Source organism: Macadamia integrifolia, chromosome 7 (assembly GCF_013358625.1).
Source record: "Macadamia integrifolia cultivar HAES 741 chromosome 7, SCU_Mint_v3, whole genome shotgun sequence".
NCBI classification, from domain to species: Eukaryota; Viridiplantae; Streptophyta; class Magnoliopsida; order Proteales; family Proteaceae; genus Macadamia; species Macadamia integrifolia.
The window spans coordinates 31,491,809-31,503,702 of record NC_056563.1 but is presented as its reverse complement, the minus strand read 5'-3'; the positions used below and the strand labels follow the sequence as shown (position 1 = coordinate 31,503,702).

Below are 11,894 nucleotides of genomic sequence, written 5' to 3'. Positions count from 1 at the left end.
ATTCCTACATGGTTAAATTGATGCCCTGCCATGTTATTTTTGTATGCAGAACATGATCCCTCTTTGATGTTACTGTGTCAGAGAATAGAAAGAGGGCATGGAATGAAAATGATGGACTTTTGGGGTTTTCTTCAGACTAGAATCATATTGAAGTATTGAACATTTTTGGGTCCCATCTGAAATGACACGTGGCATATTTTATATCAACCAAATATACTTTCAATTTTTGGACTAAACTATTGACCCCCTTTGTTTTGGAAAATAGTAAAGAACTGAGGGGTGTTCCATTTAGATCGTTCCATCCTTCAGCCATCGATGAAGAAAAACTTCGTCCTAAAAATTTTGTTGCCTGAAACATTCATCTACATTCCACACCAATTTTAAGAACCACTTTCAGATGCCTATTATTCCAGGGCACCCACACAGAGGATCAGATTCCTCCCTAGCAAAGTTATAAAAATGGCATATGCCCAATCCTATTCTTGCATCAGTGAAATGATTTTAACTTGGATAAATCTGTCTAAAAGAAATCATTTTAATCAAAACTAAGGGTAAAACCGTCTTATTAAGCCCGATACCAGTGTTCCGTATTGGTTTGGGTACTGCTGGTATCGGGAGATACGTTTCTTAAACTGTCTTTCCATTTCCATACCATTATAGTATTTCCGTAATTAAATAGGTTTAAGAGGGCAATTGTGTGAAAATATTTTTACATTTTTCGTATAGACGGAAGAAGCAAAGGTTTAGCGCCAGAAGACCCAATTTGAAATCCGAGCTTAAATAATGCGAGCAACCAAGTGAAAATGGCGGCTTATCGTATTCTTCCTTCTTTCAAACTCTCAAGAACAGCAATTCTTGGAATCTGAAATTACTTCCGGCGGAAGAAAGCATAGATTGTTCCGATGGAGAAGAGGATTAGATCATCTCTCAAAATTTCTGCAGAAGATTTCCTTTTCTCTGTCAAAAATTTCAGTTTTCAAGCCCTGAAACCCTCCCTGAAAACCATTATCTGGAACATCAACGCATCATCTGAACTCTCTCGTTCTCTTCCGCTTGCACTCCACCAGTCCATCAGTCGATCAATCGAATCCTTCAAGCGATTACTTGATTCCGACCACGTCGACTGCGCTAAATCTTCACACTCCCCGCCGACGAAACGGCTTCGTAGATCGTCGAGACAGACGAAGGACGCGGAGGAACCGAGTGTGGAACCTGAAAGGAAAATTCTCAAGGATATTGAAATCGACACTCACATTACGGTTCTCTGTATTTCGCACCCGAAGAAAATATTTTCTCCCCCAAGTCTCTTACCTTCTGCTCGAGCACTGCACGATAATCTTATTCTATTCGAAAAGGATCAAAATCTGCAGTCGAACATTGCTAGTTTGTGCGAGGAATGGTGGAAGGAGCAATTTCCTGATAGAGAAACCCTAATTTGCCAATCTCTTCCAGTTCTGCTGGCAAGATCATTTGATTTGGGGAAAAAAATTGATGTGCGTCGCGTTTACGCTCTCCGGGAGGCATTCACTTTGTTAGATTTTGAGGACGAGAGTATCGAGGATCTGAAGCTTCTGCTGGTTCGTTGCATTATCACGCCTTTGTATTTGAAGACAGAGGAAGGACGGCGTTTTGTTGCTTTTACGTTCGGATTGAGTGGCCAACTTGTGAAAGAAGCTTTGGCCATTATTCGGTCTCAGATTCCTTTTGGGAGGAAATCCATGCTAGAGGCATATGCTAACATTCTTTTTCGGGCTTGGAAAGCCACGGAAGGCTCTTTGCGTAGTGAAATTGAGAATGGTTTCCTGCAGGGTTTGATTGAAGGAGCAATTCATGCAAACTCAGGGTCGTTTGCTGCCTCCTTAAGAAGAGTCTTAGGGGGTTTTATCAATCAGCGGACTACTGCTGGTGTTGAAAAGCTTCTTTTCAGACTCGCTGAGCCTATCCTGTTTCGGTCATTACAGGTATTTGTCTTTGTTTCTGTGAATCAAATCATAGGCTGTTACTCCTTAGGTTGCCTCAAAACACCTCATGCAAGCAAGATTACGTTATTTGCATTTTAATCATCATGATACATGGTTTGCAACATTTGTTCTTCTCTTAAAATTGTATAGCTATTGTGCTGATGAAACTTGTGGTCAGTTCCACGACAGTTCCTAAAACAATATCATAAACTTGTTTCACTTGCTAACAACCATAAAGTAGTCCATTTGCAGTTTCTAAAGAATGGATGCATTTGCTTATTTGGGCAGCTCAAATCTTAAGTGACCAAAACCTTTGGGGATCTTATGCTTTGAGAAGCTGCAGGAGCTTCTGTGGACGACAGTTCCTAAACCAAAACCATAAACTTGTTTTCACTTGCTAACATCAATAAAGTAGTCCATTTGCAATTTCTAAAGGATAAAATGGAGTTGCATTCACTTATACGTGAAGCTCAAACCTAATGTGACCAAAATCTTTGGGCATCACATGCTGCAGGAGCTTCTGTGGTTGTTATGGCATAACCTACCTTTTAAGAGTTCCAAGGCTAAGGGGTATTTGGATTGTCCAGATTTCTGTCATGCCACCAGTGACCAGCCATAGAAATTACACCATATTCATTAATACCTAACAGGCAATAAAGGTCATTCTTGGGGATCTAAATTATTTGGGTGAGGGCGGATTGGTATGGGTGTGTAGTGGTATTAAATTCATGTAGTATGAAGTTTAGTTAGGCCATGGTGGATTTCCTTTGATCAGTGTACTTTAACAGCTGGCCATTTGCTTTCTTATGTAAATATTGCATTTTTTATGCTTCTTTCAGTTGGTTAGGCTATGGGCAGCCTGTGGTGCAACGTTAAGTTGAACTATTGCAAAATGTTGGTCATAGGTTCGAAACTTGGAAACAGCCTCTCCTGCAAAGCAGGGGGTAAGGCTGCGTATATTTCCCCCTCTTAGACCATGCAATAGTGGGAGCCTCATGCACTAGGTTGCTCTTTATGATTTTCTTTTTTAGGCTATGTTGGATTTCCTTTGATCATGTAATTTAACAGCTGGCCATTCGCTTTCTTATGTAAACATTGCATTTTGGATGCTCCTTGGAGCTAAGGTTAATGTTGCGGAACTTGTTTTTCTTTTTTCTTCTCTCCCCCCTAGCGGATAGATAGCAGTTTGAGTGAAATCCTTGGCCAGGCTTTCTGCTACACTGAATCAACTACCTGAACATCTTATTAATGAGTATCTCTGATGCAAAAGGTAAGTGAGTCCAATTCACAAGGTATTGATATTTCAATAGTCCTTTTTGTGTTACAGCTAGTGACACCTTCATGTTATTCCACAATACTTTTTTTTAAGTATTTTTGCCGAAAGGGACTCTTTGCGATGTTTTGAACAGATGGTTGGATTTGGAAATATTCTCCATAACATGTATGTCACGCCCAAGATACGACGCAAATCCGGTGAGCCCCAAAGGTTGGGCAAGAAAATGGAAAGGTGTTGGGGGGCATCTCTTTAGTCCCACATCAGCTAGGGAGAAGAGGTTGGGCTAGTTGGTAACCTCTAGCACCCATCCCATAGTCACAATGAGTTTAAAGTCACAGGGCCCATCTGCCAAAGTGGAAAATATTGTGACTTGGTGTGGCATCAGGGCATTACACTGTATTTGCCTCTTTGTTTAAAGAATCTCTAACAATGACCATAGAATTAGTTACTCGATTTGGGTTTGGGTTATGTGTTCACAGTTGGATTATATTATGTGCATGCACTTTGTAATTAGTTCAGCATATTTTACCATTGTACATCCTAATCATTTTTGGGCATAACCTACTTTTAGTTAATACAAGAAGATATCTTGGTCATCAAATTGCTGACCTCCAGACATTTTGATTTGAAATTTTCATGCAAAAGAGGTGTTATCATTGATAAGACAATTACACTTGCTTAATTAAATAAGTCTTAGTTAATATATCCTCATTTAATACCTGTTCAGTTAACTCTTGATTTACTAGGATGATCTGATTTGAAGGTTATCAATTTCCAGAAATTAAAAAAAAAAGGATGTGACCATTGCATTTCAGTTTTCTTTTTGAAGAAGAATAATACTTTCTTCTCTTGCTTATTATATTTGCAGGTTGCAAACTCAAACGTTCGTCAAAATGCATTGCATTTACTCCTTGACATGTTCCCGCTTGAAGACCCAGACGCTACAAAAGAGGTTAAAGATACTTTGCTTAATAAACAGTTTTTCTTGCTGGAAAGATTATTTATAGATGACTGCCCTGATGTGAGGGTTATTGCTGTGGAAGGTTCTTGTCGTGTTCTTCATTTGTTTTGGGAAATTATTCCTTCATCAATCATAACGAAAATAATCACTAAAATCATTGATGACATGTCATGTGATACAAGCTGTGAGGTGAGAGTCTCCACATTGCATGGGATTATTTATTTGCTAGGAAATCCCCAAGCTCATGAAATTCTTAAAGTGCTTCTACCAAGATTGGGCCATCTGTTCCTGGATTGTTCTCTCTCTGTGCGAATGGCTATTACTGATCTCCTCCTTGTTCTGAAGAATCTTCGAAGTTTTCAGTTTAATAAGGTACAGAGCCTTATTTAACCTTCATTTTGCATCAACTACTGTTAGTTTGTGAAGCCCCCACCTAGGCTTGGCTGGTCTTTACCATATAACAATTAATAAACTTTTGCGTGTATTACTTGTTGCATTATTCCTTCTCTCCCTCTTCCCATATTCCCTCAGAGTTGTTTTTTTTTTTATTTTTTTTAATGTTGGTCAACTTATTTTCTTTCTTGCAGGTGGTCAGCTTTGATGTATTACTGACTTCTCTTGCCAATGATCAGCCACCTGTTGCTCAGAAAATCACCAGGCTGCTTATACCATCATACTGCCCCTCAAACGTAACTTGTGAAGAAGCATGCAATTTATGTGTCACACTTATTAAAAGATCTCCCATGGCAGGAGCAAGGTTTTTTGAATTTGCTCTATCAGAAGGGGCATCTCTGAAAGTACAAATGGAACTTGTCAGAGTCATTATTCATTTAGCCTTGTCACCTAATGATCTGAATGCTGATCAGGTTGAGGGTTTACTTCTTGCTGCTTCCAACCTTTGCCACCACCTAATTAGTGAGGATTCTTGCAAGGCTGCCCTTAAGGATTTGTTTTCAGGTGGAAAACTGAAGTCCTTGTTTAGTGTCGCTGCAAATGGACGTGCTCAAACCTCTGTTCTCAGCATTGCTTCCTTCGTCTCTCCAGATAATGTAGCTAGTCTTCTTGAGGAATGCGTGGGCCTTATCATCAACTGTAGTGGTTTAGCTGAAAATGAGGAAAGGCAGGCTGAAGTAAGGTCTGCCCACAAGTTAGTGTTAGACTGTGGTTGGTTTGATGACATGTTTTTAGCCTTGACAAATATTCTGCAGAAAGTTGCCTCTAGGTGTTGTGTCAAATTTGGCATTGAAATGCCTAAACAGTTGTTGCCATCTGTGAAGCAGAAAAAGAGTAAGTTTTCAGTGAAAATCTGTCAAAAACGGAAGTATGTCAGAGGGAGAAAATCAGACTGTGCACGAACATCCAATTTTGAGGAAGATTATGCCATTGCTGCGGCCGTAGCATGGCAGATAAAAGATTTGCTTGCAGCTGTGGACACTCGGAATGCTGTGTTAAAATCTCAATTATTACAATTGGCATTTTCTGCTTTGAAGGTCATTTCTGAGGTCAGCATTGAGCAATGTGTGAAATGTGAGTACTTGGATGCGTCACCGCTTTTGGCTTACATGTCTCTTGCTTTGCATATGACCCTCAAAAATACTGGTCTGACTTCTACAGAGAAAAATGGCCACAGGAAAAACAATGGATCGGATACAAGTTCATCAAAAGTATGATGCATCTCCCCCATTTAATTTCTCCTTTTTTTTCCTCTTTGACCTAGAACTGCTCTTGGAAGGTATATGCAAGCTCCTATTGTTGTTGTTATTATTATATTTTGATACTTGTTTACTATGAGATACATGAGGAAAATTTCTTATGACTTGAGTGAATTGGTCTGGGAAGTCCTACTACGACAACTAAAGACTATGGAAGCATATGCTTGCTTGTTTTATGAACCGGTTCATGGTGTCAAGACACTCAGTTTTTGCCAATCATAAATGATGCATATATACATGTATGCTTTTTTCCTATCAAAAACAATATTTCTTTTGGGTATCAAAAATAGCGTTTCAGTTGTTAATTGGCTTTAACCCCTCAACCATGGCTCTTGAAGCAGTCATGTAATCTAATGGAGTAGCAAGTTTGCTGTAAGGATTTCCTTGAAGTACTTTAAATCAGAGAACAGCCCTGCACTTCCTTTTTTCTGGCTTCTTCTTTGTATTTCTGTCTAGCTGACCTATAAGCAATGGTACCTGGACACTCAGAAGTTATAAACTGTACCCATGTCCAAAACTTCACATGAACCAATAAAAAGTAAGACATGGAATGTTGGCTGAGCCCAAGTTGTGCCCTTTGCCTTGTTTTGTAACATGGCCTGTAAGATTTGCGTCTTCTTGTATGGGAACTACTATCTATTCATGATGCACTGACAATAAAATGTACCATGTTTGGTCACACATTAATGTGTCTTGATCCTTCATTCTAATTTTAGACTGTCAAGTTGTTGGTACACTCTATCATGGGACTACTGGCATGTCTTAGCAGTCTTGGGGAGGAATACATCTAACTTGCATAGCATGGGATGTGTACCTTCACCCTAGTTCCTGGTATGCTATTATCGATGATTGTCACCTGTTTCTGATGTCATCTGATAAGACTACATTTTATAGCTTTTGCATGGGCTGTGGGAAGAGAGGTGAGAGAAATTTGTTACATGCATGTCTTTGACTGCCTAGTGAGATCCAAGCATCTAAATTTTTCTAGCCAAATCTGTAATTATGTATTGCTACTCCACTAAGTGAGAAACTGGGAGGGAAATTGTGGAAGATGGGAAAAGTTGATGAATTAAAAAAATGGGAAGATTGCCACCTTTTATTTTCTTTTTCAAGGTAAAACATTTTTAAGAGTTTATTTCTCCTTTCTTCACACTTCAGGGAAACAAACAACAACATGCAGTCTCAGTGCTACCAGTGATATATTCCTGATCTCATTGCCTGCTAAGTTTGTCAGCCTTACATTTTTCTATTAATGTCTCTGTTTGGATTTATTTACATCTCATGAATATAATCGGCTGAAAATGCCTTCTTGAGTACCGCCCCCATCTATTTCTTGACTTTTTCTGACAACGTTCTTATGCCATATAGTTTTAGGATGCATCTGGTGATAAGCCGACATGTTGATAGATTGCAAAGTTTCCATGTACAGATGCTTGGTTAGTTTTTCCCCTTAGTGATAGTACATTGGCTGTATTCCTTGTGAACTGAAAATAACTGATATTACATTCACTTTTCCACCCTTATGAGTCGAGTTGTACACAAGTTGAGGAAAATCATCCTTAAAATCTTTGATTCTTTCTCATGCATGATTTGTTGGGAAGTTCTGATACTGCACTAATACCAGCAGATTGGTGATCATATCTCCATTGATTGATTTAGAATACATTTTGAGCTGTGTTCCCGACCAATATTCTAATGAACGGAGAAATTACTAAATACTGAATATGTATTCTTGTACAAATGGTGTTGATAGAAATAATTTCTATTTTACAAATTAATATTCACTGATGATACAGTTTGAATTAATTATGCTCTTTGGCCTTTTTTTTTTCTAATAATTATTTTACCTTTTAGCTTGTTTGAACTGATTTGATGGTTTATTACCTTATTGTTATTATTTATACCATTTAAAGTCTAGGAAGAAATATTTAACTTCTATAGTTTATGAAAGTTTTTACATCATTTTTGAATTGATGATTCTGTTATGTAGATTGGTTATGGAGATGTTTTGGTTCTGTTCTGAAGTCAATAAGGCAATGCTTGTTTTTAGGCTGCACTTTTTATGAATGCATGCTTTCTAATTCTTGCTTCTAGTTTTGATTAGTCTTCACGAACTGTTTGCTGATTGTTGGATTATTTTCTATATAACTTCATACTAATTCTGTCTAGTACTGTCTCTCTGCCAGGTAGAATTAGATCAGGTATTAGAACATGTAATTGAATGTACAGAGAAGCTATTTGGTAGCAATCTTGCTGATGAGTCGGGCCGATTGCATTCAAAATCTATGCTGGATGATGAGAAAATGACTCGGAAGTCAAAACAGAAGCGTAGGGAATCTCAATCAGGTGACTTGTCCAAATGACCATGTTAAAGTAGTAAATTAATGATTATCATGATACAATCAGAAAAAATTCACTATGAAATTCAACACAATGCTTAATCCAACACGGAATGACTCTCTACTGTCATAAAAGTAGTATTGGATCTAGGTGGGTTCCACAGAATGGTCGATCATGATTCCCTGAATGTGCAATTTGTCTGCAACACAGTTTGGTTGGAAACTTAGGGCCCGTTTGGTATCGTTTCTGTTCCAGAAACACCGTTTCGTGTCAAAAACGAAAATTTCAGTTTCTGTGTCAAAACGCAGTTTTTAAACGAAAAAATTATGTTTCAAAATTTCAGATTTTTATCGGGATTTTTTTTTTTTTTGTTAAATGGAACGAAACTGGGAAGACGGAACTCCATTTTGGAGTTCTGTCCAATCTCGTTTTTTCAGTTTTTTTTTTTCACTTTTTGTTCCAAAAAAACAGAAACGGACCATAAATGTATCAAACAGAAGATTCCGTTTTTTCGTTCCAATAGAACGAAAAAACTCCAGAAACGTTTTTTTAGAACGATACCAAACGGGCCCTTAGATTACTTGCCCTTGCTGTATTAAGTCCCCGACTTTATTAATAACCAGGACTCTCATCTGCTATGGGTTGGCCATCCTCACGAACCCAGCAGTAGATATATTTGATCTTTACCTTGCCTGTTGTTCACAGCGCAACTCTTTAAACATATTTTCAGCTCAGGAAACCCCGTGTATTTATTGATTAGTGGGTATCACTATTGGTAGGCATATAATGTTACTCATATTTTTATTTAGTATGATTATTTTTACTGGTGGGGGAGGGTGTTTTGTGTTGGTGGTGTTTTGTTCTTGATTCATCAAACCCCACTTGGTTAACCCATTCTTAATGGGTGTTGGTATGCATTGATCTTCATATTCACTTTGGCCAGCTGCTTCGAAACAACTAGAAACTGCACTGGCAATCAATTTTTTGCGGATATCCTCTGCTTTTGTGCACCCCATCCCAATCACGTGCACACACACACACACAACTTGATACTTAAATTTGTCACTTTAATGAGCACTGCATTACAACTTTGCTTACTAGTTTTGTTCTTCGTTCTTGTAGAATAATCACACACACAAGTTTGTGATGATACTTAAATGTGTCACTTTAATGAACAACACGAGACAACTTTGCTGACTAGTTTTTTTCTTCGTTCTTGTAGAAACTAATTCTACACAGAACAAGATATCAGGTACGGTGAAAATGGTTGCTACTCTACTCAGGTTCATTGTAGATGCCATCACTACAAAAGCTGTTTCACACAGCCAACAGAGGTGCTTACGGTTCACATCAGCATATATGCAATACATTATTTCTACCTTAAGGGAACACTTCCATGACAAAATGCAATTAAGGGAAAAGGATTTGAAAGAAATATTCATTTGCCTCAAGAGTTGTTTAACCTATGCAACCAAGTTACTTAATCTTGTTCTCAGCAATTCCAGCGACTTGTCTCTGGCAGCGACAGAGGCCTCCAATCTTGCCAATGATCTGCTTGATCTGATTGCCTCAACAGAATCATACTTGGGTTCCGGTTATGCAACGCAACTTTTCACTGCAGTTAAGCCATGGCTTCCTGATCTGGTCCTGGCATTAGGTTCTGGGCACATTCAGACAAAGTCTCCAAGTGGGAGAGATTATTCTTGTCCTTCTGGCCATGCTAAGCACCCATCATGGGTTATAATACTAGGGAAAGTTGAGAATTTTGAGCTAAGAAAATTCAATCAAGTTGAAGAAGATGAAGAATCTGAAAGCATATTGTATGTATTTTCGGTGTTCAAGAAACTTATGGATCTGGTGGTTCAACTGTTGAAAGGGAACCTAAAGATATTGGATGCTGTTGGGGCCATTTTTTTAGCTGGCTCAGTGGCTGGTCTTGAGCTAGAGGACTATGGTTTCGTATTGGCAATGGTGCGTTTTGTTTGTGTAAAATTATTAAGTCACGATGATGGAGAATGGAAACAACTTGAAGTTATGTTAGGTTATCTGCAACTGCTGTACCCTGAAATAGAGCGAGATGTTAAGGATCCAAGGATCAGTGAAGATGGGAGACAGAAGTTAGAGGGTGCAAGGGCATTGCTTGAACCCATTTGGATGACATACGTCAATGACAGTGCAGTGAAATAGTCATGAGTCCTCTCTCTCTCTCTCATGCAAGCGGAAATTGTGTGCATGTGGATACATTTGTAATTAAAAAGAACCATAGACTTGAAACTCATGCAGTCTTCACATGATCTGAAGTATTTGTGCCTCACATCTGACTTTGAGAAATCAGAAAGAAACTTCTTCTCGTAATCGTATCTATCACTATGCATTTCATCTGGCAAGCCAAGAACATGTTAATTTTTTCTTCCATTAAACAAATCCTCTGCATATCTGAAACACCATCTCTCGATGGGAAAAAGATTTACTAGGTCCATTTTTGCAAAATCAACCTCAAAACCATATACCCAAACCACTAATCCTCAACCTAACCATGTTGTACCCTGTGGTAATCATCCAATCGCACTTATAAATAGAAGCTTTAACACATCTACTATTGAAGCTGGATGGGCATCAGTTATTATTCAGAATGGCTATATTATATTCTTTCAAGGGCTATGGTTTCGCAAGAAGTGCACAAGAAGCTGAAGCTGAAGCCAAGGGAATCAAGCAAGACATTGAGTGAGGGGAATGCAGATGGGTACGCTCACCCTATACCCACGGATGAACTCCTAATAGATTTGAAAGCTAGGGTAGAAAAGACTTGTTCTATAAGCATATGATCAATGTTTGGCTAACAACTTCTGTTTTTCTTTAATAAATTTTTGGTAACCAAAAGTCAAATTTTTTTTTAAACTCATTAAAGACTGTAAGAAGAAGGAAAGCTTAATTTCTAGCGCAGGTAACAATTTCCTCAACCCTAACCGGACTCATCTCTGATAATCATGTCAAAAGTATTCCAACCTTGACATATCTGCTATCATTGTTCTCAGCTCCTCTCCAATTAATTGGGCACCCAATTAGTGAGCCAATGGCTGGGAGAACCCCATATACACATCCCAATTCAAGGCACATATCCCCAAGTCCTCTTAGCCCTTGGATCACTACTTGGGCACCAAATTAATTGGATATGATCTTTTTCCAAATCATTCTACTTTTTCCTTCGGGTGCATAGAATCTGCATCCATATAAGGTAATGGTCAAAGTGATTTCAATGTTTTATTGTCCTACTAAGTCTTGAACCCTACTGTTGTTGGAATGTCTGCTGTCCTATTCAAATTGTTAACTCACATATTTCGGCTTGGTTTTTCAGGCCAACTATTAAGCTGCGCTGGCCAGACCCAAGTTACATCCACTACTGAAGCTTTGTCTGCCCTGGATATCAAATGGGTCGACTGGATTGAGTTGTGCATCAACAGCACGCACCCACCTACAGACATGGGGATATTTCCTATTTCTTGCCGCAAGAAGTGTCAAATCTTTTTAGTCCAGGAACATATATGTTTGGAATACAAACCCTAATGCAAGAACAGAACCTCTTTTGAAGCTTAGTTCTTGAGCCTCAACTGCATCAAACCCATGCAGGGAAAAAAAAGATAATA

General features: G+C 38.6%; 1 protein-coding gene across 2 annotated transcripts; it reads left to right on the top strand.

Annotated features, from left to right (window-relative positions):
• The first annotated feature begins 749 nt into the window (after positions 1 to 749).
• Positions 750 to 10,605, top strand: LOC122084605. 2 transcript variants are annotated; one of them, XM_042652989.1, is made up of 5 exons: positions 750 to 1,961; positions 4,106 to 4,570; positions 4,786 to 5,862; positions 8,097 to 8,256; positions 9,473 to 10,605. In XM_042652989.1, exons 1-5 carry the CDS (start codon positions 903 to 905, stop codon positions 10,435 to 10,437), a joined length of 3,726 nt encoding a protein of 1,241 aa, XP_042508923.1. In that variant the 5' UTR covers positions 750 to 902; the 3' UTR covers positions 10,438 to 10,605. The 2 variants fall into 2 exon arrangements, with proteins under 2 accessions (XP_042508923.1, XP_042508925.1); XM_042652991.1 differs by lacking the exon at positions 750 to 1,961 and adding an exon at positions 2,796 to 3,231.
• Positions 10,606 to 11,894: the final 1,289 nt, after the last annotated feature.

Excerpts from the sequence above, each read along its gene's own strand:
- LOC122084605 (XM_042652989.1), top strand. The coding sequence starts at position 903 with ATGGAGAAGAGGATTAGATCATCTCTCAAAATTTCTGCAGAAGATTTC. Across the intron at positions 5,863-8,096 it reads CGGATACAAGTTCATCAAAA|GTAGAATTAGATCAGGTATT; the intron begins GTATGATGCATC and ends TCTCTCTGCCAG. Across the intron at positions 8,257-9,472 it reads GCGTAGGGAATCTCAATCAG|AAACTAATTCTACACAGAAC; the intron begins GTGACTTGTCCA and ends TCGTTCTTGTAG.